At 39.5% G+C, this 26,446-nt stretch overlaps 1 protein-coding gene across 7 annotated transcripts in view; it reads left to right on the forward strand.

Annotated features, from left to right (window-relative positions):
- Positions 1-24,785, forward strand: part of NMNAT1 (nicotinamide nucleotide adenylyltransferase 1) — a 43,470-nt gene extending 18,685 nt beyond the window's left edge. For 4 of the 7 annotated variants that reach the window (XM_023739403.1, XM_023739402.1, XM_023739405.1 and 1 more), the window contains exons 2-5: positions 9,219-9,389; positions 16,934-17,117; positions 20,453-20,595; positions 21,074-24,785. In XM_023739403.1, the coding sequence (XP_023595171.1) occupies positions 9,275-9,389; positions 16,934-17,117; positions 20,453-20,595; positions 21,074-21,474 (843 nt within the window). In that variant the 5' untranslated portion in view covers positions 9,219-9,274 and the 3' untranslated portion in view covers positions 21,475-24,785. Of the gene's footprint in view, positions 1-6,562; positions 7,034-9,218; positions 9,390-16,933; positions 17,118-20,452; positions 20,596-21,073 lie in introns of those variants that run through there. The other 3 variants (XM_023739400.1, XM_023739401.1, XM_004385146.2) reach the window with 2 other exon arrangements.
- The last annotated feature ends 1,661 nt before the right edge of the window (positions 24,786-26,446 follow it).

A 26,446-nucleotide genomic window follows, 5' to 3' on the forward strand; every position in this document is an offset into this window, starting at 1 on the left:
AGTTTGTTTATCCATTCATCTGTTGATGGGCACCTACGTTGTTTCCATCGTTTTGCTATTGTGAACAATGCTGCCATGAACATAGGTGTGCATATGTCTTCAGAAATATATTCTTGAGTGCAAACCCAAATATAATTTGTTTCCTGGCTTTCCTAGTATGGAACAGAAGTGGTCAAAACCTAGCCAAATTAAGTTTTTTCTTCAACATAGTGTGTGTTCTTATTATTGGCAATGCCAGTGATGGTAACAGTGACTGTTTTTTGAATGATTCCCGCACGTAAGGACTTTTCATACATTACCTCATTTAAACCTTACAGCAAAACTGTGAAGAAAATATTTTTATCCCCATTTTATAAATGAGGAAAGGGAAGTTCAGAGAGGTTAAGGAACTCACCTGAGGTCATACAGTTGTGGGAAGGAAGATTTGAACCCGCCTCCTGTCTCTAAAGTCAGTGTTCCTCAGCATCACGCTACGCTGCCTCTTGTTGAATAGTGGTTTAGTGGGAGACTCTTAGGCCTACAACGGTGCCTGACACACTCAGTAACTATTTTTTCATTTTAAAAAATTTAGACATAGTCTTTATTTAAATTACGCATCACTCTTATAAGTACACATAAAGGAAAATAAAACCATAATGCATTAGTTAAGATATTCTTAAAACTTCTGCACATTTCAGAGTCCAACTCTTTTGTGTCACTTTTTGACTTGGAGTCGAGGTCTCTGCCATCTCCTGCTCAGTAACTGTTTATTGAATGAATGAATAAATCTGGTACTTTAATATTATAATTGTAAAGAATTGTAAAACACAAAGCATTTGTGTTTGGTTTCAGATTCAATAGGACAACTGAAAGAGTTACTCAGGAACTTTTAAAAAATTCCCTTGACTTAAATTTTAAATGTGAATTTTTTCTTAAGATCCAGCCTGTGAGTTCCTGAAGAGCAGAGAGCCCACTCCTCCCCATCTTTGTTCTAGAAGTGTCTGGCAAATAGGAGACACTTAATAAGCAGTTGACAGAGTGACTGCACACTCACCAATTGTTAAGAAGGTAAAGATGATGTTACCAGCCAAGTTGGTCAGGAGAGGTTGGCTGCAGTATCAAGAAGATCTGGGCCTAAAAAATCAATACACTGGTGACAAATTAAGTTTATACTTATTATAAGAAATGAATTTTATACTTATTAGAAGAAGTCCATGGTTTAAGCACAACACCAGGAAACACTAACCCTTAAAGTTTAATCCTAATTCTGGGCTGGGTGGTTCATCTCAAAACCAAACCCGTTGCTGTTGAGTCAATTCTGACTCCTAGCAACCCTGTAGGACAAAGTAGAACTGCCCTATAAGGTTTCCAAGGAGCATCTGATGGATTTGAACTGCTGGTCTTTTGGTTAACAGCTGAGCTCTTGACCACTGCACCACCAGGTTCATCTTAGCTTTGGGTAATTTACATCTCTATAGAACCTTGGTTTCTTTACCAAGGTTGTTGTTGTTGCGTGCCATTGAGTCAATTTCAACTCATAGTGACCCCATGTGACAGAGTAGAACCACCACATAGAGTTTTCTAGGCTGTTATCTTTACAGGAGAAGATCACCAGGTCTTTCTCTCTCAGAGCCACTGGTTGGGTTCAAACTGTCAGCCTTTTGGTTAGCAGCCAAGCACTTAATCATTGTGCCACCAGGGCTCCTCCCTTTACCATTACTGTAAATTAATGCTGTAAAACAGCCCACAGGTAATATTAAGTTATTAATATCTATAATTAGTGGACAAATAATGTTTACTTTTTTTCTAATTCATCTTAATTTGCTGTTTTGGTGAAAAAAACATTTTGTGGAAATTCTGGTCTTCTACAGTAAAGAAATAGCCTTTGTGGCTCACAAACCTTCTATAGTAGAAGCCGGCAAGTTTGAGTTAGGCTAATTACAGAGTGTTGCTGCTTCTCCTCCATCCCTATCCTCTCCATCCTCCTCACCACTTAAGTGGATTCTTAGATTTTTTAGGATTTCCAGGTTTTTAGAAGTGCATTTTTTTCTTTCCCATGTATCAAACTGCATTGACTTCATTTGCCCGATGACCAAGTTAGTGGCTGACTGACTTTTTCTGGCCCAGGACTAATTTCTAACATAGACTCTGAAATAAAGTCTCAAGGCATAATCTGCTCACTGAGTATGCCTCCAGACATTAGCTAATGCTTGGCTGTTGGGACTGGTCTCTAGGGAATCCATAAATTGAAACATTGGTGCCCTCATTGTCTCCCATTTAATGGCTTCTTAAACTAGAAGAAATAAGTGTCGGTTAAAAATTTAATCTGCCCAAATCCCAGCTGTACTCACTGACATTGAGAAAGTTGACTTTTCAAAGAGGTGAAGCAGGTGACTGCCATTGATAATAGGGACAAAAACAATGGGGCAGGCGGCACTTAAATGTGTAACAGGAATCGCAGGGAGCACTCAGACCATTTCCACAGTAAGACACTTGCATGCTGAGCTGCCAAATGAGGGAGATGGCCGATGAAAGAACTCACCTTAGCAGGACATAGAACTGGAGAGCCAGAGCAGTGAGCCCCAACAAGAACACTGTCACCCGGCTATGTGGGACACACACACAATTGCATTTTTACATTACTTGTTTAGTGATAAACCAGCTTCAAGAAACCAAGTTCAGGTTCTGTTCATGATAATGTTACATTAAACCACAGGGGTAACGTTTTAAACGTAGCAGAGACAAATTGAGATCCAGCCCATTAACGAATAGAATTAAGTCTGATACATCTTCAGTAATAATAATAATAATAACTACCATTTATTGAGCTCCTACTGTGTGGCGGGCACTGTTGATACTGGTTTCTAGAACCCTAGTTCCTGTACTGTTACTGTAAATTAATGCCATAAGACAGCCCACAAGCAATATTAAGAGTTACTAATATTCATAATTGGTGGACAAATGTCAAACATTTTATATGCATTATCTCATTTAATATGCTCAAAATCCTGAGATGGGACTAATATTACCCCCATTGTATAAATGAGGAAACTGAGACTCAGAAAGGTAGTAGGTGGTAGAAATAGAATTTGAACCCAGATCTGAGAGAGTCTTTACCACTTCTCTAGGCTGAGCTAGCTATACCTCCAGCCAGATGATTTACATTGAATGTAACTAATGAACAGAGTTGTTCCACCTACTGCTGCCTAAACAACCAAATGAAGGTTGCTGTTGCTCCTCAAAATAGTTTTGAAATTTTTCTTTTGAGATTACATGTACATAGTTCCATGCACATAAGAAAATTTTTGTCATTAACAGTTAGCTATATCTCTTTTTTTCCCACCATAACTATATTATTCACCTTGATTGTTTATTTTATTGTATTTAGCACTTATTGACTTTAGAGTATGTGTAGATGTCAAATCTACCCTCTAGAAATAAAGATCTATCCCCGGTGAAGGTACTCGAATATGAAATTTCAAAATATACTCCCAGACTATTTAAAGCAGTGGCACCATTGTTAGAATAAGTATATAGTTACATGCCTGAAATACCTATCTTGAAAGAAATAGCATCCTTTCTGGGTATAAATTCTGAGAGATTGTCAAGTCAGTCACGTTATTTAACGTTTGACCAACAGAGATTTAATTATACCGAGCATTGTGAAATATGACAGGTAAAGCCAAACAGAATTATTGTTCTTTTTGAAAAACTTAATGTTTTAAAAACTGGCTTAATGCTTACATAATGTTATATGAATGTTTTCACCTCAGTGTTTTCAAAACTTCAAAAAGCTTGGTGATTTTAAAACTGAAAGCAAATTTTAAATGTTAAACTTTAAGACTGCCTCAGGAAGAAACGAACTCCTTTTTTTTTGAGGGGGGTGAAAATACACACAACAAAACATACACCACTTCAGTAATTTCTATATGTACAATTCAGTGACATTGGTTATGTTCTTCAAGTTATGCTACCTCTGTCAACAACCCTTTCCAAACTATTTCGTCATCGTTAATACAAACTCACTGTTCTCCCCCACCCCCCTAAGCTTCTCATCTACCCTTTTGAGTCGCTGTTGTCAATGTGGTCACATATAGATAATTTAAAAGCATATGATACTTAATGCAGACATCTTTTCTAATTAGGTTAAACTGTTATTTGGTTCAAAGGTGATTTCAGGGGATGCTTTCAGTTCAAGATTTAAAAATTTCCTCAGGGTAATAGTTTTGGGGATTCATCCAGCCTTAATGGCTCAGGAAAGTCTGGATTCCATGAGAATTTGAAATTCTGTTCCTCATTTTTCCCTTTTTGATCAAGATTCTTCTATAGAATCCTAGATCTAAATGGAAACAAACCACTTTTTGTTGTAGTGGGCTGGGCAGACACACAGCCTGAGCCGATGCGATCTGGGCAGCCAGCAGTGCACGTAATGGGTGGTGTGGGCCAGGCAGAAGTGTATCATGGTGAACCACCTGTGGAACACCTGCAGTCAGACAAGGGGGTCCAGAACGATCCTGTTAGAGCTTCCAAACTTTGTACACCCATGCGTCCCCTGCCGTGCCCCCCTCTGTCTACGCACACATACCCCCACCCTGCAGGGATACTGAGGAAGTACTCTTCCTTGTAGAGGAACAGACCGTTGTTCTTGTCAACCCACCCTGGGCTGAAGTAGGCGCCCACTGTAACATAACTCTTCTCTTCTCTGGGAGTGTCTAGAGTCCAGGCTGAGCTCAGGTTGGCAGTGTTCATGGTGAGTTAATAAGACTGAACTGGATATTTGAGACAGGTCATGGATATGCAAGAGATAAAGACAGCTCCCTTTCTGCTGAGAAACCTGCTTCCCCCAGCTCCTCCCCATCACCTGGGGAGGACTGGAAACCTGAGGCACTGCTCATCCCCAAGGACAGGGAGGTGTGTGAAGCTCTTTGTTCCATCATTCCCTGAACTGTTTCAGGCTTGCTTGCAGCTCCCTTTGTGACTGGTACCTCTTGCTCTCAGCCTTACCTTTCTTCCAGCTCACTCTCCCTTGGGGAATGGTGCTAGGAACCTGATGTGGCCGGGGCTGGGCTTGACGCTGGAACCCAGCCCTCCACCCTAGTCTTTGAGAGCATGCTCGGTGGCTGACAGGATACACTGATTCCCCTGTAGGGCCCAGGATACTGTGAGGATGTTGTGTTCACCACTACCCTATAATGCCACAGGCACTTTGTATGGGAGTAAGGGATAGAGGGATGGGAACAGTGGGAACTAGCCCCAAGTGGACCCTGATGTCATCCTTAGGATAAAGCTCTCTCTAACCAACTAACCAGTTGCTATCAAGTCGATTCCAACTTATAGCAACCTCTTGTGTGTCAGAGTAGAAGTGTGCTCCATGGGGTTTTCAATGGATAATTTTTCAGACGTAGACTGCCAGGCGTTTCTATTGAGGCACCTCTAGGTGGATTCAGACCTCCATCCTTTCAGTTGGAACATTTAAGTCTTACCTATGAACTAATTTTTTTTTAATGCCATGATAAACTTCTAAAAAAATGTTATTATGGTAAAGTATATATGTCATGGATTGAATCATGTCTTCCAAAAATATGTATATCAGTTTGGCTAGGCCATGATTCCCAGTATTGTGTAATTGTCCATTGTTTGGTCATCTGATGTGATTTTCCTATGTATTATAAATCCTACCTCTGTGATGTTAATGAGGTGTCATAGGCAACAGTTATGTTAATGAGACAGGACTCAATCTACAAGATTGGATTGTGTCTTGAGCCAATCTCTTTTGAGATAGCAAAGAGAGGAGAGCAGAGAGACTGGGGGACCTCATACCACCAAGAAAGCAGCGTCACGGAGCAGAGCGTGTCCTTTGGACCTGGGGTTCCTGCGCAGAGAAGCTCCTAGTCCAGGGGAAGATTACTGAGAAGGACCTTCCGCCAGAGCTAACAGAGAGAGAAAGCCTTCCCCTGGAGCTGAGACCCTGATTTTGGATTTCTAGCCTACTAGACTGTGAGAAAAAATTTCTTTATTAAAGCCATCCACTTGTGGTATTTCTGTTACAGCAGCACTAGATAACTAAGATAATATATGACATAGAATTTGCCATTTTAACCATTTTAAGTGTACGATTCAATGATATTAATTACATTCATAATGTTGTAAAACCCTCATCACTATCTATTTCCAAATGTTTTTCATTACCCCAAAAAGAAACTCAGTACTCCTTAAGCAATAAACCACCATCTTCCCCACCCCTGGTAACCACAAATAAACTTTTGTCTCTATGCATTTGCCTAGTCTAGATATTTCATAGAAGTGAGATCATACAGTATTTGTCCTTTTGTGACTGACTTATTTCACTCAGCGTGATGTTTTCAAGGTTCATCTATGTTGTAGCATGTATCAGGACTTCGTTTCTTCTTATGGCTGAATAATATTCATTTGTATGGATATACCACATTTTATTTATCCATTCATCTGTTGAGGACACTTGGGTTGCTTCCACTTTTTGACTATTGTGAATAATGCTGCAGTGAACATTGGTGTACAGGTATCTGTTTGAGTCCCTGCTTTCAGGTCTTTTGGGAGTGTACCTAGGAGTGGAATTGGTGGGCTATGTGGTAACTCTATGTTTAACTTTTTGAGGAATGCTGAGCATCACAGATTCTTCTGTCTGTTCTCTCTTATCTGCAATTAGCAGTGTTCCTGTGATCCCTGCCACTGTGCTTTGTTTGGAGAAGGCCTCAGAGTTATTGAATAAATGTTTCTTATTTCCATCCCTGCTGACTCTACTTAAATTGAGTCTCTCCTTCCTTTGAAATGGGCTTTCCTGTCTTTTTTGATCTTTATGATCACTATCATCTGTATCATGACTTTCCTCATCAATAACAGCTACCATTCTTTTTAACATTTACTATGCCAAGGTAATGTGCTAAGTACTTTGCATGTGTTTTCCTCAAAATTATTAATTTTCAAAATAACTGAGTTTTGTTCTGTCATTATCCCCATTTTACAGATAAGGAAACTTAAGGCACAGGAAGTGATTAGATCAAGCTCACACAGTCAAGTAAGCGGTTTGAACACCCATGTCATATTATTTTTATAGGACATTGTTTTTCTGGAACCCTGTTGTCACTCTCTTGCTCAGAAACTTTCAAAGATTCTCATTGCCTAAGAGATTTAAGTTCATATTCCTCATCTCCTCAGCCATGAGAGCTCGTTTCCAATCTACCCTGTTCCAGCTTATCACCCATGTCTCTTCTTGGCGAGAGAGAGCCTAGGAGTCAGGAAACCTAAACTCTAGCCCTGGTTCACCTCTCACCAGCTTTGTCCACTGGACTGACAGCATCCTATCTGAACAAAAGCAAGTTGGTCAACCCAGCAGTTGGGTTTGAGCACTATCGGGCTACAAATGAATAGCCTGTCATAGGAACAAGAACAAGATGCCATAAAAAGGAGCAGTCAGGACAAAGAGGACGTGAGCTCTTGGAAATTAAGAATATACTAGCAAAAATGAAAAACAGAAGGATTGGAAAATGAAGCTGAGAATATTTAGAAATTAGAGCATGAAGGCAAGAGTTGGAACGTAGAAAAGATAAGAAAACTAGAAGACTAGTCTAGGTGCTTTAACTTCAAATAATAGGCATTTCTGAAAACTGAAAATGGGAGGCAGAAAGTCATCAATGAAATGTTTCAAGGAAATTTTTCAGAACTGAAGGTTGTAAGTTTCAAGATTGAAAGGGCCTGCTGAGTGTCCAGCACAATGGATGAAATAGATGCACACTAGAGGACATCATTGTAAATTTTCAGAACATTGGGGACAAACCCTGGTGGCATAGTGGTTAAGAGCTCAGACTGCTAAGCAAAAGGTCAGCAGTTTGAATCCATCAGCCACTCCTTGAAAACTCTATGGGGCAGTTCTACTTTGTCCTGTAGGGTCACTATGAGTCGGAATCAACTCGATGGCAATGGGTTTGGTTTTGGTTTTGGGGACAAAGAGAAGAACTTACAAGCTTCAAGGGAGAAAAAAAAAATAAGTCACATACAAAGATCTGGAATTGGAAGTGCCTTTGGACTTCTCAGTATTAATTAACTCTGAAATCTAGAAGCAGTGCCTTCAAAATTCTGGGGGAAGATGATTTTAACATAGACTAGAGATAAGTTATATTGTGAAGTTTGGAAAGGGGAGGTAGAGGACTATGAAAGGTAATCCTCATAGATCATGAAAGAAGGTCAGTAAACACTGTTCAAATTGGATAAATTAAGAAATAACAATATGAGTACATAATTTAGAATATGGCAGAATCTACCAGAAGAAATAATTGAAAAAGTTAAGAGTGATTGTCTTCAGGGAGCTGAACAGGGGCAAGGAGGTTGGTTGGTGAGATGGATATGGTTGATGTCTGTCGGGTTTCATTATGGGCCCTTTTGTTGCCCTGTGATTTTTAAATTTGTATACATGAATTAGTTTTGTAAAAATTTTAATTAGATGTCTTTTGTTATTTCATTAGGGTTATAGTAGGTTCATATGGGATAGTGGATATGAAAAACAGTTTGTAAATTGTAAACTATTATTCAGTGGAAAGTGTAGTATGATCATGTTGACTAAGAGGCAGAATACCCTTATGAAGGGCAAATTGTTGGAGAACTGCATTTGGTAAATCATAATGTCATTGTATCAACTAATTGCTGCTGCAAGAGTGTAATCATGACTGTAAATACTCATTTTTGCTCATGAGTCTATGGTCAGCTTGTGAGTTTGCTGATGTGGGCCAGTCTCAGCTTATCTCACCTGGGCCTGTTGGTGCGGCTGAGCAGGTTGGCCATGGGTTGGCTGGTCTAGGATGGCCTCAGTCATATATCAAGTGATTGGCTGTGTCTCAGCGGTCACCTCAACTCTCTTCCACATGTTTTGTCATCCTGTCACAGGCTAGCCTGGGCTTGTTCTCATGACAGAGGCAGGGGGACAAAAGTGACTGGAAGTATACGGACCCTCTAAGTTCTGGGATCAGAATTGGCATACCTTAATACATTCTTTTGGCCAAAGCAAATCACAAAGGGTGTAGATGCCATCCCTTTATGGTAGTATCTGCAAATTCACATTGAAAATGAGACATGGAGGATTAGGTCATTTTTGTAATCGATCTTGCACAGTCATTGAAGCCAAATGTGTTTATCGATCTATTTGGAATGAGAATATAGAAAGACATCAAAAGATCAGTGACTGAATTTAATTTCTTTTTCCTTTGTAGACAACAAGGAAGATGTCAGAGATTTCCATTTAGATCAGCAACTTCAAATTCTTACCATGGAAAATTCGGAGAAGACAGAGGTGGTTCTCCTTGCTTGTGGTTCCTTTAATCCCATCACCAACATGCACCTCAGGTTGTTTGAGCTGGCTAAGGACTACATGAATGGAACAGGTAGGAACAGTATCCAAAAGCAACTTAAGACTAGAGAACCAAAATGGCTGGGTCTGTTTCAGTACATGTTTGGTCAAACGAGCAAAAATGTGCTGCCTGCTTCCTTATTCAGGGACTTAGCCAAAGGAAGAGGATGAAATATGTCCACTGAGGAATTAAGTATCTGGCTAATGGCCTTTAAACTCAAAAAACTCATTGTCATTGAGTCAATTCTGACTCAAGTGACCCTACAGGACAGATTAGAACTGTCCCAGAAGGTTTCCAAGGTTGTACAGAAGCAGATTGCCACATCTTTCTCCTGGAAAGCGGCTGGTGGGTTTGAACTGCCAGCCTTTCAGTTAGCAGCCAAGCACTTAACCATTGCTCTACCAAGGTTCCTTAATGACCTACAGTGTATAAAAAAGAAAAAAGGGAAAAAAAAAATGTTCTAAACTACAGTAGAAGGAGCAATAATGATTTTTCAATACCTAAAACTAATTTCTTTGTTTCATAAGGATTTGTCTTCATTGTTTTTATATAATTCTACTTTACCCAGGGATTCACTTACATAACACGTTTATACCTGTATGTCTAAATGAATGCTGTTTCTTTTTCTCAGTCATCTTTGTATGTAGTGAAGCAAGAGAGTGTTAGTGGTGCAATGGAAGTTAAACCAAAGAAAGCATTTTGCTGCTTGATGTTAAATCCACATCTAGCTAGACTTGTTGCAACAGTGTTGTACCTGATCTTCCTGACTTCAGTCTCTTTCTCCTCTCTGCTAGCTTTTCTTCTACATCATTCCAGAGTGATTTTTCTAAAACAAAAATTCAATTCTCTCATTCCCTATTTCAGGAGCTTCCTATTACTTAAGGCAGAAAGCTAAAACTCTTAGTCTGGTAAACATAAGACCTTCAGGATTGGCTGCGATCTACCTTTCTTTTATGTCAATTTTTAAAGTTTTCATAAACAACACATGAATAAAGGGTGTTCAGAAAATATGTAAACATAATATTATTTTGCATATATTGTAATATAAAATCAATAAACCATTTATTATGTATATTATATTCACCTGTTTCCAAATTTCTTCATAATCATTATATATATATATATATAAACCAAACCCATTGCCATCGAGTCAATTCCAACTCATAGCCAACCCTATAGAACAGAGTAGAACTGCCCCGTAAGGTTTCCAAGGAGTGACTGGTGGATTTGAACTAACGACCTTTTGGTTAGCAGCCAAATGCTTAACCACTGCACCACCAGGGCTCCCATGATGTATATGCTCATTACAAAAGATTAAATATGTATGTAAAAGAGTAGGTATGTGTGTAATGTATATAAAATGCTCACCTCTTATTCCCAACTCTGGAGGCAATCACTGTTAATACTTTAAAATGTATCCTTTCGGTCTTTTGTTTTCTATGAATTTACATACAAATTTTTATATATACACACAGATTTGATTCATTATATAAATGGAATCATGTTGTATGCATTATAGATAGATGCTTAATTCCTAATAATAAGATATTTTTGTCCATCAGATTGGCAAAAATTTTAAATATGATAACATCAAGGATCAGAGGTTGAGGAGAAATGGGCTCTAGCATACACTGTAGGTGGACAATACAAATTGATTAAGGCTTTTTACAAGGCAATTTGCCAATATCAATCAAAAAAACTGTACATACCCTTTAATTCAGCAATTTCACTTGTAGGAATCTATCCTAGAGGGAGAAAGGGTAGTTGTGTGGGCATAATTAAGGATATAGGGCATATGATTAGAGCATAATAGCCACTTATAATTTTCTTAATTGACTACTGATATCTTTTATCTATTTCCGAATGATTCCGTTTTCTTAGTGATTTATAAAAGATGTTTTATATATTCTGCATGTGATTCCTTTGATATATATGTGGTGCATATATTCTCTCAGCTTGTCAAAGAGAGGCTGTATACCTAATGGTATATTTATAATCTTTATAAAGAACCAGGTTTCCTTTTATTGATCCTCTTTGTATTTTTTTTTTATTAAGCTCTGCTCTTTGTTTTATTATTTTCTTTCTCTTATTTCTTTGGATTTGCTATTTTTCTTTTAAATTGAAATTTTTTCCTCACTAATTTTCAATCATCTTTTCTTATATAAGCGTTTAAGGCTAATTTGCCCTCCGAATTTTGAAAATACTGCTTAGTGGTAGCTTAACATTCAGTGCTTACCAAAGAAAACTCTCATGCCTGTCTGATTCTTGTTCCTTTGTTGGTGATCTGTTTGTTTTTTTTCTCATACTGGAAAATTTTATGATTTCCTCTTTGCTAATATTTTAAAATTTCACCATACTATATCTAAGTGGTCTTTTTTCATGCATCCTACTTGATACTCAGTGAGCTATTTCAAATGAAAGACATACTTTTTCAATTTGGGTAATTTTCTTTTATTCTTTATTTGATTATTTTCTTTGCTCTTTTTTTCTGTCTTCTTTCTGGATCCCCTATTAAACAGATGTTGGACCTCTTGGATTGATCCTTTAGCTCACCTCTCTTTTGTCTCATGCTTTCCAGCTCTTTGTGCTTTTGTGTTAGCTTTTGCTGCTTAACAAATCTCCCTGAAACATAGTGGATGAAAACAACCATCATTTGTTAGCACGTGATTCTGTGGACCAGTAATTTGGGCTGAGGTTCACTGGGGTGTTCTGCTGGTCTCGCGGAGGATTACTGTACAACTGTAGTCAGCTGAGAGGTTGGCTGTGAGCTGGTTGGTCTAGGATGGCCTCACTTATCTGTTTGTCTTTTGGTCCCAGCTGTCAGTTGGTGTTGACTGGATTACTTGTCTCCAGCTTATTTACATGGTACTACAGAGTTCCCATCAGAAAAACAAGGGATGCCCCATGGGAAGCCTCTGCTTGTATCACATTTGCTATTGTTTCATTGACCAAAGCAAAATACAAAACCACTTCTAGGGTCAGTGTGGGAAGGAATATTCAAGGGTGTGGAATGCAGAGGGGCATGAACAAACTGAAGGTCATTACTGTAGTAATCTACCACATGCTTCATTCTGGGAGAATTCTTCAGGTTGATTATTTAGCTCATTAAACCTTCTCTAGGTTTATCTAGTCTACTGCTTAGCCCATTCTATTAATGTTTTTGGCCATTTTTTATTTCCAAGATCTCAAATTAGTTCTTTTTCATGCATCTTCTTGTTATGAATATAATAACATTCATTTATGTTTCTTTTGCAGACTTTTCTTTCTACTAATTCTGCTTAGTATTCACTCTTGTGTCATGTTGATTTTTACTTCTGTTTTGCTGTGTTGATCTTTTTGATTGCTTCCTTTTCTTGGAATATAAGGTTCTCTAGTCCTTTGTCTGTGGAGGCTATTTGTTTTAACACTAGCAGGGAAGGGAAAAGAGACCAACCTGCTTGGCTTCTCCAGAATTAGTCACCAAGACATTTGCCTCAGAGTCCACTGCTGATGCTTTTATTCCTTGACTTTAGCTGCCATTTTTGGAAACTGTTATTTGGTTTTACCCATTTTTGTTTTCCATTAAAGATGATCCTAACTGCTTTCTGTCTTTCTGGAATTCCTCAAAATTTCTGAGCTATCAGTGATGCTCTTTCTTGCTTTTCCAGCACTATTATGGGTTTATTCTTCTCTTTAAATATCTATTCTGTCATTTCATGGAATTTTTAGTGAGTACAAAGATGAATATGCTCAGTCCGTATGCTGGTTCACTTCACCTCTTTTAATCTTTCTTATTTAAAATTTATTTTTTTTAATTGTTAGGTTTATCTAACACGTAGAAGAGTGCTTAAATGGTATAGATAATTATGAACATCTAATTAACTGCCATCAAGTCAAGAAAAGAACACTGCCAGCATACCAGGAGCCCCCCAGTCATAGGCCCCTTCCCAATTGCAACCCACTACCTTGCTCCCTAAGAAGCCCTGGTGGTACAGTGGTTAGCTCAGCTGCTAACTGAAAGGTTGGCAGTTCCAACCCACCAGCCACTCCATGGAAGAAAGATGTGGCAGTCTGTTTCCATAAAGATTTACAGCCTTAGAAACCCTATGGGGGCAGTTCTACTCTGTCCTGTAGTGTTGCTATGAGTTGAAATCTACTCAGTGACAATGGGTTTTTATGGACCTCACCCCTAGAGGCAGCTCTGCTCTCCTCATATTTCTGCTGATCATTTTTCTACTTTTGTTTAGAGTTTTACTACCCATGTATGCGTTCCTTAACAATAGTTCAGTTTTGCCTGTTGAACTTTATGTAAATGGAATTATACATATGCATACTTTTCTGTCTTCATTTGTTCAACATTAGATTTGTAGAAATCATTTATATTGTTGTTATTGTGTTTTTATCTACTATCTTATTTTTAAATTTCTATTTGTTTGTCTGTAGTAGGTTTCATTTTTTTCTCCTTTCTTGCCTTCTTTTGGATTATTTTTTAATAATTTTACTTTTCTCCTTTTGCTAGTTTGGAATTTATACATTGTTTCTTTTCTTTTAGTAGTTACCTGTAAAGTACAATGGGCATAACCTAATAATAAACCCTAAAGTTAAATAATACTTTTAGATGTGTCTGGGAAAATACTAAGACATGAGAACACATTGACTCTATTTTCTAACCACCTGACTTATATGTTACTGTTGTCAAGTGTTTTAATTATGTCTCTCTCTTTTTTTTTGTCCCTTCAAATAATTGTTACCTTTTTAAAATTTTCTCAGATATTTTCTTGTTTTTTTATTCTTTATTTCTCCTTATAGCTTATCTATTCCATCTGAGATCACTTATTTTGCCTGAAATATATTCTTTAGAATTACCTTTAGTGAGGTCTGCTAGCCACAGACTCCTTCAGTTTTTTCTTTATTTTACTGTCACTCTTGAAAAATACTTCAGTTATTTTTTTTCCAGCTCTCGTAGGTATCATTCTACTGTCTTCTGGCTGCCATTGTTACTATTAAGAAATTAGCTGTCAGTGTAACTACTGCTTCTTTGGAGGTAATCTGTCTTTTTTCCTCTGATTGTTTTTATGGTTTTCTTTTTATCTTTGGTGTTTCATTAATGATGTGGTTAGGTAGAGATCTTTTTTTATTTACCATCCTGGGATTTGTTGGATTTTGGAAAAATCTCAGCCATTATCCTTTTAGATATTGCCTCTACCCTATCTCTTTCTTCTATTTCTGGAATTCTTATTTTATCCTTTGTATCTCTTAGCCATATTTAGATTTTCCATCTCTTTAGACATCTCTGGGAAAATACTAAGACATGAGAACACGTTAACTCTATTTCTGTGCTGCATTCTGGATAACTTCTTATTACCAGTCTTGTCTTCAGTTGTACCTAATCTGTTGTTAATCCTGACTACTGAGTTTTTAATTTCAGTTATTAGACTTTTTATTACTAGAGGTTCTATTTGGCATTCCTCAAATCTGCTAGGTTATATTTTATAGTTTCCTGTGCTAGCAGATACTTTCAAGCTTAGCTTTTATTTCTTTAAATTTAGTTATTTTATAGTCTGTTGTGGGTAATTTCAGTATCTAGTCTTGGTGGTCTTACTCTACTGCCTATTATTTCTGCTTATTCTTGCTCATGTTGCATTTTTGTGTGTGTGTGCTTTCTTAGTTTTTGAGCTGCTCATTTTCCTTAGAAAATTATTTGCTTCTTCCAGGCACCTGGGGGCATTATCAGTCTAGGACCACTATAAATTCATGAATTGAGGTTTTTTGATCATCTAGGTGAGGTTTGCCCTGTAAATCCATGCTAAATCTGACTTATAGTTACAAAATCTCAGAAACGGTTTTTTTTTGTTTGTTTCCCCTCATTTTGCTTAGCCCCAAGATAGCCTTCCCTACAGTTCCTTGGAGGTAGGGGAGATTGGCTTCTGGTTCACTCTTATCCAGAGGATTTTGCCCCTTTTGGTCCTAGCTGAATGGGAGAGGGGTGTCCTATTAGACTCCCCTCTTAGGTGGGCCATGGGCTTCCAGTTCCTCGTGTTCCATGATGCAGTCAAAACTAAAGCTTAAGTTCCTATGTTCAAAAACAGGATTTAGGTCAAAAGTGGCTTTGGTGATTTACTTACTCTTCTGAGTTCCCTATTTTTCTTAGATTTTGCCCAGGTAATTTCAGGCCAAGGGCCCTGGGTGGCGCAGTTTGTGCTCACCTACTAACCTAATGGTTGGCAGTTCAAACCCATGTGGCAGCACTGCAGGAGAACGGGCTGGCAATCTGCTTCCTTAAAGATTACAGCCAAGAAAACCCTATGGAGCAGTTCTGCTTTGTAACACATGGGTTTGCCATGAGTTGGAATCAACTCTACAGCAATGTGTTTAGTTTTTGGTTGTTTAATTTCAGGCAATTCTGTAATCTTGTCAGTTCTTCATTACTTAATAAGATAATTTTTGTAGTTCATTAGCCTTTTCAGTGGGGAGGTTTGTTCTGATAACCTAAAACCAAAAAACCAAACCCATTGCTGTTGAGTCGATTCCAGCTCATAGCAACCCTGTAGGTCAGAGTAGAACTGCCCCATAGGGTTTCCAAGGAGCAGCTGGTAGATTCAAACTGCCTGCCTTTTGGTTAGCAGCCGAATGCTTAACCACTGGTGCCACCAGGGATCCTCTGATAACCTAGTCTGCCATATTATTCCTCATCTCATCTTTCATCCCTACTCCCTACTGTGTATTCCAGCCATACCAAAGAATAAATATGTGTATGTATCCTTTATCATCCTGGACACTTGGAGCTTCCCTTATGGATTCCTGCAAGTCCAGAATATCAGTAGCTCTTTAAACAGATAAGAGTTACAAGCCTGCATTTTCCTATCTCGTTAGTAGAAACTCAAACATTTCCAGAAAGTCTCTTTACCTGGACAACTGAAGATCCCGAAGCACCTAGTGCTCTGTTGCGGGGTGAACACTATTTTATGTGGCCATCTGTGTCTTGGTTGCACAGGTAGGTGTAGGTTGAGTAGAGTTCTGTGTTGATGCTCATGTAAGGGATGGTGAGCACCCATGTTCATTTACAGGCGTATCTAAGTGCCCACATAAAATTCTGAAGTTTCTGGCTGGAAGACCAAGTGAGGGGTCTGGAGGAAAGCTTGCCCTTTGGATAACTAAGTCCAAGCAGATATGAGTATGACAGGAATGCCTCTGGCCAAGGAGCCTGTTCTTGGAACAAAAGGGAGAAAACCAATTTTTTACACAGTATTCACACTGGAAAATAACAGGGGTCTTCATAGGACCAAAAATATGATACTTTAGAAAGGAGGACTTGTAAACTTCAACCTCACCAGAGGAGTGTCGGGTAGAGTTAAAGAACTATTAGCACTGTCATCACTTCACTATCATTTTGTAGGTTCTAATACTCTTTGAACTAAGACTTATTAAAAGCAAACAAACTATTGCTTGTTCTTTTTAACTGGTAATAAAAATTACTTTTACAGAACTAAAAGGTTAAGAAAGGGAGATCTATGATTATAAAATAGTATTGATTGTAAAGTTTTCTATGTATAAAATCTTATTTGTTATACCTATATCAAATTTAATTCTTTACCCAGGAAAATATAGAGTTATCAAAGGCATCATTTCTCCTGTTGGAGATGCGTACAAGAAGAAAGGACTCATCCCCGCCCATCACCGGGTTATCATGGCAGAGCTCGCCACCAAGAATTCAAAATGGGTGGAAGTTGACACATGGGAAAGTCTTCAGAGCGAGTGGGTAGAGACTGCTAAAGTGCTAAGGTATTTATTCTCACCTGTATGGAAACGGGTTGGGGAGCTTCTTGGCTTTTTGCCATGTTTTAATGCTGCCTGCATCTGTGAACATAAAGTCAGTTGCCATCAAGTCAACTCCAACTCATTAGGACCCCGTGTGTGTCAGAGTAGAACCGTGCTCCATAGGGTTTTCAATGGCTGAGTTTTCAGAAGTGGATTGCCAGGACTTTCTTCCAAAGTGCCTCTGGGTGAACTCAAATTGCCAACCTTTGGGTTAGCAGCCAAGTGCATTAACAGTTTGCACCACCCAAAAGACCCTTGTGAACATACAGTAAAACTGTCAGTAGTATTAGAGAAGGCTTAAGCTGCATCATTCCTATGTAAGGTTATTATGAGGCTCTACAGCACCTTTCTTTTAGGGAAACAGAGCATAAGGTGTTCCTTAGCCTTTATATTTTCCTTATGGTTTGAGATGTTTGCATGTTTGCTACTGTGTGATGTCTCTGTATGAGAACAGAGGAAGCCTGCCTGACCTGTCCGTCTGTGCCCCAAATGAGAAAGGAAAAGTTGTAATAGGATGTTATCATCGTCAGTTTTCTTAGGTATAGAAGAGAGAGGCAGGTAACTCAATGAAGAGAAGCTGTGATACTTGATCATGAACAGACCTCCTTTTGTGGCTGCACCCATGACAGTCTGTCTGCTCCTATCTTTGAAGCTGTTCCACAATTAAGGTTCTGAAACCAGAGCAAGTAACATCTGATTATTGCTTAATATTAGCTTGAGTCTAAAATAAAAGAGCTTTCTCAACAGACATTTCTTATGTCTGTCCTTAGAGTTGTGTTTTTTTTTAATTGTGCATTAGATGAAACTTTACAGAGCAGATTAGTTTCTCATTCAACAATTTATACACAAATTGTTTTGCGACATTGGTTGCAATCCCTGTGATGTGTCAAAACTCTACCCTTCCACACCCCGATTCCATCCATCCATTTTTCCTGCCCCTTTGGCCTTCTTGTCATTGATTTTGGGCAGGTGTTGCCCTTTTGGTCTTGGATACATGATTGACCTTTCCTTGAGTGTGTTATTGTTTATTTTATAGACCTGTCTAATCTTTGACTGAACAGTGAACTTCCAGAGTGGCTTCAGTTCTAAGTTAAAAGGGTGTCCGGGGGCCATAGTCTCGGGGCTTCTCCAGTCTCTGTCAGACCAGTAAGTGTGATGTCCTTTGAGTTCTGAACCTTCTGGTTACTGACTGTATCAATGAGGGTTCAGAGTAGGAAATAGAAACCATTCTGTGTGTTTTAAACAGAAGAAGATTTAGGTGCTGATACAAAACTGTTAAAAGCACTGGAGGAGTGCAAGTGGGGGCTGCCTCTGGCTCTTTGTTTCAAGCTCACACCTCCTTAGCTGCAGTTGGAGTTCAGGAAAATTCCTGCTTCTGCCACCAGCACAGCTGCTGTTCCACCATCTTAGGCTGGACAGTGGACTCTGCAGTCTGGCTTCCACACTCACACTGTGAAGGATTGGTTGTCAGGCTCTACAGCCACAGAAAGAAGGCTACTGCCGCTCTTCCGCCTTCCAAATCTCTCCCGAGTGTCATTGGCAGAATCTTAGTCACACCCAGAACTGCTTGCAAGGACCCCTGGGAAATGTGTTTACTATAGGATTGGACACTGAGCCAGTAGACAATATCTAGCATGTAAATAGATAAGTGAGTGACTTATGAAGAGGACTTACTCTGCAGGCTTGGCAGGGAGAAGAGACTCTTCCCTGGCTGGTGGCCCAAAATTCTCCCATCAGAGAGCAGGGTCCTGGGTCCCAGCCTTACCCTATTCTCTCTGGCTTCATGGTAACCTTATTGTCCATTGCATATTCAACTCAGCCATTCAAGAGGGGAGGGATTTCGGGGCACAGAGGACTTGCAGTTGTATCCCACAAGTGTAGTTTGTGTTACTTGGGTAACTGTGCAGTTGTAAAGCAGTGGATCTCCTGCTGCCAGCCCAGAATAAAACCATACACAAATCCCACCTGTGGTCCCCCCTCTTGGACCTTATCCTTGGCATTGTAGTTCTTTACACTGCTCTTTTCTTCATTACCGGCCAAGCCACACTCTTCAGGGATTGAGAGTGTGGGCTCTGGAACCAGACTACCTGTTGCCATCAAGTCGATCCCAACTCATAGTGACCCTATAGGACAGAGTAGACCTGCCCCATAGGGTTTCCAAGGCTGTAATCATAAAGATTACAGGTAGCAGAATGCCACATCTTTCACCCATGGAACCAAACTGCCTAGGTTCAAATCCTGGCTCTGCTATTTATAAGCTAAATGACCTTAGGCAAATAGTCAGTATCTTGCTCTCTAAATGGGGATGATAAACAGTTCTGATGTAATGGTGGCAATAATCTAGTTACTTTATAATAACCAAACATAACTAAAACATTCATTCAATCACATTTTTACTGAATGCCCCCTGTGTTCCAGGGACTGTGCTGGGAACTGGACTTGGAACTGTAAGCCTCCATTCCGTCTCTCATCCCATTATGGGGATAATAATGATAATAATTCTTATGAACACAGGATGTTGAGAGGATTTAGTCAGATAATCTGTATAAAGGGTATACTGTAGTGCTTGTCACATAATAAATAATTAATGTTAATTCTTGTTATTAGGACATAGACATAGTCCCTCCCTTCATAAAGCTTAGGATAATAATAGCTAACTTTTGTTGTGCTCCCAGGATTGCTTTCTATCCCTGATAGCTAGTACCCAGCATGGTATACTAGCTGGCATCCATCCTGACTGGTGTCTCGGGACTGTTGTTAGTTGCCGTTGAGTCAGCTTTGACTGATGGTCATTCCATATGCAATAGAACCAAACGTTGCCCGGTCCTGCACCATCTTCACAATTGTTGGTATGCTGAAGTCCATTTCTTGCCACCACTGTGTATTTTGAGTGCCTTCCAGCCTAGGGGGCTCATTTCCCAGCACTATATCGGCCAGTATTCTGTTGTGATCCATAGAGTTTTCACTGGCTAATTTTCAGAAATAGATTGGCAGGCCTTTCTTTCTAGTCTTTCTTAGTCTGGAAGCTCTACTGAAACCTGTCCACCATGGGTGACTCTGCTGGTATTTGAAATACCTGTGCCATAGTTTCCAGCATCACAGCAACATTGAAGCCACCACAGTATGACAAGCTGACAGGTGGGGTGGTGGCGGTGTCTAGGGGTACCAGAGGTTAAACATTTTGAATCTCGTTCTGCCTTTCGCATTGGGTCAGAGGTTCTTAGGCATCTGCAGAGGGATGATACGTCATCTGAGCACTGTGAGAAGGAGGAACGGTCTATTGTTTTGTTGTTTTATAGACACCATCAAGAGAAACTGGAGGCTAGTAACTGTGATAACCGGCAGGACTCACCTACTCTGGAAAGGCCTGGACGAAAGAGGAAGTGGACTGAGCAAAGACAAGATTTTAGTCAAAAGAAATCCCCACAGCCAAAAATGAAAGGTTTGTGTGTTTTACCAGGACTTACAGGCTAGAGTTTATAAGATTCTAAGGTGGCTCTGCAGGAGAAAGACATAGTGATCTGCTCGCATAGAGATTACAGCCAAGAAAACCCTATGGAGCAGTTCTGCTCTGTCACATAGGGTTCCTATGAGTCAGAATCCACTCTACAGCACCCAGCAACAACAACAGAAAGGGCTGAGTCAACCTTCTTTGTATTTTCATTTCATATTCAATATATGTGGACTCCTGAGAAATGCTCCTTGTCCGTTTTATGAAGGAAGGGGAGCATAAGTTGCTCTGAGCTTATTTCTCCTATGGTAGTTCTTTACTTTTGAAGTGTCCTTAGTCTCTTTTGGGAATCTGATTTTAATAAAAGCTGTGGATGCTCTTTCCAGGAAACCATGGACACACGCATTCGTTTTGAGGCAGGGAGCTATTAGAAAAGCAAAGACCGACACCATTTTATTCTTCTCCCCAGGTATGCCAGAGGTGAAGTTGCTTTGTGGGGCAGACTTATTGGAGTCTTTTGGCATTCCCAGTTTGTGGAAGAGCGAGGATATTGCCCAAATTGTGGGAGGCTACGGGCTCATCTGTATTACTCGGGCTGGAAATGATGCTCAGAAATTCATCTATGAATCTGATGTGCTGTGGAAACACCGGAGCAACATTCATCTGGTAAACGAGTGGATCACCAATGACATCTCGTCCACGAAGATCCGGCGAGCCCTCCGAAGGGGCCAGAGCATCCGCTACTTGGTGCCAGATCTCGTCCAGGAATACATCGAGAAACATAATTTGTACAGCTCGGAGAGTGAAGACAGGAATGCTGGAGTTATCCTGGCTCCTCTGCAGAGAAACACTGAAGAAGCTAAGTCATAAGGAATTCAACAGTGTGATATTTTGCGCGTCTCTTTGAGGCTTTGAGAAAACCTGGATGTTAGTAACTTAGGAAAGGAGTTGTTAACTCTGTTTCAAAAACTAAAGCTTAAAAGTTTGGTAAAAATCAATAGAAAATTAAAATCAAGTTTTTTTTTCTTTTTATCAGAAGTTAAGATGAATATTTTCAGTATCATCTTTTTTTTTTAGAACGTATGAATTCCTTTATCTACAAAACAAGAGATCAGCAGCACTAAAGCCAGAGAATATTTCATCAAACTAACTACAAATAGGAAGTCAAAAAGGACATCCTAGCTTTAGCACATAAGAGAAGCAAAGTGTGAAAAACAAGAATCCATTAAAAATCCTAACTTTAGTTACAAAGGGAATTGACAGTTTATGGGTGTCTGTTGCAGGGCAGTCTTCACCCAGGGTGACCAAAGGAAAGAATTCTTAAAATGAAGATCTTATAAAGTACACCATTTATCAGTCATCTCCAGCCATGCACAGTAAAGGCCGTGAGTGCACCTGGCAGGAACATTACACCTAAGTTTCTCTCTAGCGCATAATGAGAATGGCTGGTTAAGCTTTGCTAAGATGCACCTGCCTGAAGCCCTACTTTTGGATGTAGGGAATGGGATTCAAGCACCTGAGTGTTTGGACAGGTACATCAGTGGTTTTGATGCCCACTAGAGGTAGAGAATCTCTGCCTTACACATGTTCTACATGCTGTCTAAGTATAGCTCTGTTGTGGATCCTGTGCTGGCCTGGCCATCCCCAGTCCTTTATCTTCAGGAACAATCTCAGAGACGACATCACACTATCTGAAACAGAAAGAACCACAGAGAATGAGGGGTCTCGTTCAAGGCTTATATTAAGTATGACTGTTTCTGGCCTTTATTGATAGCTTAATAATCAAAAGATGAGCAGAGACCCTAAGAACAGGAGAAATGCCACATCGGACAAGCCCAGTGCTCCCTCCACCCCAGAATTTTGAACTGATGAATGTCTTATGGAGAAACTCTCCATGATCTCAGTCAGAAATTCTCCTGAGGTTCTGAAGATGCCTGCCTTCTCTGTCCAACCCACTGTGAATCTGCCATTTGTGAATTTAAGCAGAGAAAGGGTCTGTTTTCTTACAATTTTTCTCCTCTTGACCTTTTGTGTGAATCCTAACCAAAGTTGAACTCTCAATAATTAAAGTCAACAGCTTTATGTTAAAAACACAAGCTAGTCTTTTGGTTTGCTGCTGATTAAAATTTTACCTATTGGTAAAGCAAGAAGACCAAAAATAGCTTTTTATGGAATAGTTTTATAGTTCTTGAAAATAGTTTATGATAGAAACAGGACTGAAGTTAAATTTCTAATGAAAACAACAGAAGAATTTACCTTTTTGCAATTTATATTTCATACATAGTCCACTCCAGAGGAAGGGTTTATAATTCTGCAGAAGAAGAAAAGTACTTACAACTATGCAATTGTATAGTCAGATCTGAATCTATAGTTTTAAAAAGGAAAATGTTAAATAAAGCTGGCATATGTATATTCTGTTGTTGTTGGGTGCTGTTGAATTGATTCTGACTCATAGTGACTCCATGTGACAGAGTAGGACTGCCCCATAGGATTTTCTTGGCTGTAATCTTTATGGAAGCATACTGCCAGGTCTTTGTCTCGTGAAGCTGCTGGATGGATCTGAACCACCAACCTTACGGTTAGCAGCTGTTGTGCCACCACTACAGCTTCAGAATTATTCTTTCTAAAACCACTTCTCAAAGAGCAAGGGGTGCAAAGCCTGGTACCTAGTAGGTCTCCATACTTATCTGCTGAGTGATAAAGAGATCAACTAACTTTGATTTCTTCTGGAAAAAATATACCTCGTTTATCTGATGTGTTGTGTGAATTGCAGAAAGATTCTAATTCCGGAAACTACTTTTGTACTCTGGTGCCTTCCTACCTAGTTGTGCCCATACCTTGCTTAGCTGTGAGTGTGTTGTTCTCAGGACCCACTGGGTAAAGCATGTGGGGACCCTCCCGGGAGGCCTGGTAATGATGAAATATCCTATTGTTGTACTATTAATGGACTGTCAACTTTGTACATAGAACAAGCTGTTTGGCTGTTTGACCCAGTACTGAGGATGCTGCTAATGCCACAACATAATAGTATAGTTTTGGATGTTTTCAAGGGCAGAACTTCCTTTTTGGATGATGAAAATTACAACAGTGAACCTCACAGGGGAGTAAATATTAATGACTATTGTGAATTCCTTTGAGGAAGAAGAAATTATGCCATGGTTTGTTCCCTACCACATCCTTTTTTATAGTTTATTTTAATAATGTGAGTGTAAAGTTTGGGAAGTATGTGATGCTGGTGTTTTCTATGTGTTGTACTCCTTTACCCCTTACATTGTTTGTGTAATTTGAGTGCAGTAAATGAGCCTGCCATCAAAGTACTTTACTGGCAGATGGTTTTCAGGTGAACATAGAACACCTAGAGAGCTTTTCTGTTGTTGTTTACCTGTTTAGTGGAACACCTGGAGAGCTTTTCTGTTGTTGTTTACCTGTTGGTGGACAAGTATGAACAACAAACATTTTAAATAGAAGAGTGAATTCTTCTTGGTGATCAAGATATAGAGATTGAGCCAAATGGATGATTTTGGGTTTGTTAAAAGAAAATTCTGACAAAGCTAAAATTAAAGTATTTATTTGGTTTCAGAAAGATTCATGAACCAGGCAGCCTGGTCCCAGTGGGACCATGACGTGCTCCCCAAACAAAAGCAAGCTGAAAGGTTATATAGAAAACGGAAGGCAGAGAGAAAGGCAAAACAAAGTATTTTTCATGTATTTTGACTCAGAGCATACAGAGAGCAAAGTGTACAGGACACATAAACATTTAAACTTATCTCAGCTAAAATGTTTAGGCAAAATGTGTGCTTTAAGTCGATTCCAACTCATAGGGACCCTATAGACAGAGTAGAACTGCCCCCATAGGGTTTCCTAGGCTGTAATCTTGACTGGAGCAGATCACCAGGTCTTTTCTCTTTTGGAACCACTGGTGGGTTCCAACCCACCAGCACTTTCAGTTAGCAGCTGAGCACTTAACCATTGTGCCACCAGGTCTCCTTCTCTAGGCAAGTAGGAAATCAAAACGTGTGCAAGCAGAAATGTTTGTATGTATGAATAAGGTCAAAGGAGATAGAAATTTCAAACAGGCTTGGGAGGGCAGAGTGGAATCATTCAAGCTTCCTGTCTCCAGCTAACCTGGAAAATAAAGTGCAGATTTAACAAGTTCCACAGGTGAAAGGAAGGAACCCTAGTGGCACAGTGGTTAAGCACTCAGCTGCTAACCAAAATGTTGGCAGTTTGAATTTACTCAGAAGCTCCACAGGAGAAAGATCTGGCAATCTGCTTCTGTAAAGATTGCAACCAAGAAAACCCTATGGGGCAGTTCTGCTTTGTCAAATAGGGACTCTGTAAGTTGGAGTCGACTCCACAGCACCCAACAACAACAACAGGTGGGAGGAGGCATCCCCCCAAGGTCAGCATGCACAGTGGTGGGAGGGTTTGCTAATCTGCCATCTTCCTTGCCCTGCCTCCCTAATTCAGTTCTCTGGGAGCTCAGAAACCATTATATTATGAAATAGGCTCCTTTAACATTTATGTCTGAGTGCTACAGGAAGTCCGTTCCTTTGCCATTCTCATAATTGTTCCCAAAGTTCTCTTGATTGAAAACATTCACTGTGGCATCTACTTAACTGTGAAGATGCATAAACAATGTCCATCTCTGAAATCTGTAGTGGTACTGTTTGAACTTAATAAAATGCCCAGCACTTACTGCATGCACACTTACATGCACTGGGCACATGTCCATGAGTACCTTAGGTGATAAGAAGACTGAGTGTGATTACATGACTGGTGTGAACGCAGGACTGGGAATTGGATCCAAGCAGTTTGTCTTCAGAGCTTGTGCTCTTAACCTCCTACTCCTTATGTAAAATTATACTTTTCAAAGAATGATATTTTTGCCAACTCTTGAAATTTTCATCCATCCTGTAAGAATTTTTTTTTATAACACCCAGTATAAATAAGTAAAGCTTTCAACAGTATGATAGTCTGATGGTGATGTCTGGTGTATTCAGTCGCACACAGAAAGACTAAGTTGAATTTGCCTGATGTTATCAATTCCTTGGACCTAGGGCAACAAATGCCCAGAGACAGAAGAGGTGATATGAGCCATAATTCACTCTTTTTTTTATTGTGGTAAAAAATATATATAACATTTATCGTTTCAACATTTTTTTCGTGTACAACTCAGTGACATTAATAATATTCACCATGCTATGTAACCATCACCACTAACCATTCTCAAATTTTTTTGTTACATTTAACAGAAACTCAGTGCTTCTTAAGCAATAACTCTCCTTTTCTCCATCCCACCCACCCCTGGTAACCACCAATAAACTTCAGTCTCTATACATTTGCCTTCTCTAGATATTTCAACAAATCTGTCTTGGAAGAAGTACAGCCAGAATGCACCCTAGATGAGAGGATGGTGAGACTCTGTCTCACATACTTTGGACATGTTATTAGGAGGGACCAGTCCCTGAGAAAGACGTCACACTTAGTAAAGTTGTTATTGTTAGGTGCCATTGAGTCAGTTCTGACTCATAGCAACCCTGTGTACAACAGAATGAAACACTGCCAAGTCCTGTGCCATCCTCACAATTGTTGCTATGTTTGAGCCCATTGTTGCAGCCACTGTATCCATCTCATTGAGAGTCTTCCTCTTTTTCACTGACGCTCTACTTTGCTGAACAGAACATTTAAAAGGGTGACTTGAGAAGACAAAGTATTATAATGAAATGGAGTTAGAAAACCAAAAGGGAAGAACATGCTTGGCATTTCTCAAGCTGAAAGAACTGAAGAAAAAATTCAAGACTCAAGTTGCAATATTGAAGGATTCTATAAGCAAAATATT

The sequence above is a fragment of the Trichechus manatus genome, unplaced genomic scaffold, assembly GCF_000243295.1.
Source record: "Trichechus manatus latirostris isolate Lorelei unplaced genomic scaffold, TriManLat1.0 scaffold00133, whole genome shotgun sequence".
In the NCBI taxonomy this organism is placed as follows: domain Eukaryota; kingdom Metazoa; phylum Chordata; class Mammalia; order Sirenia; family Trichechidae; genus Trichechus; species Trichechus manatus.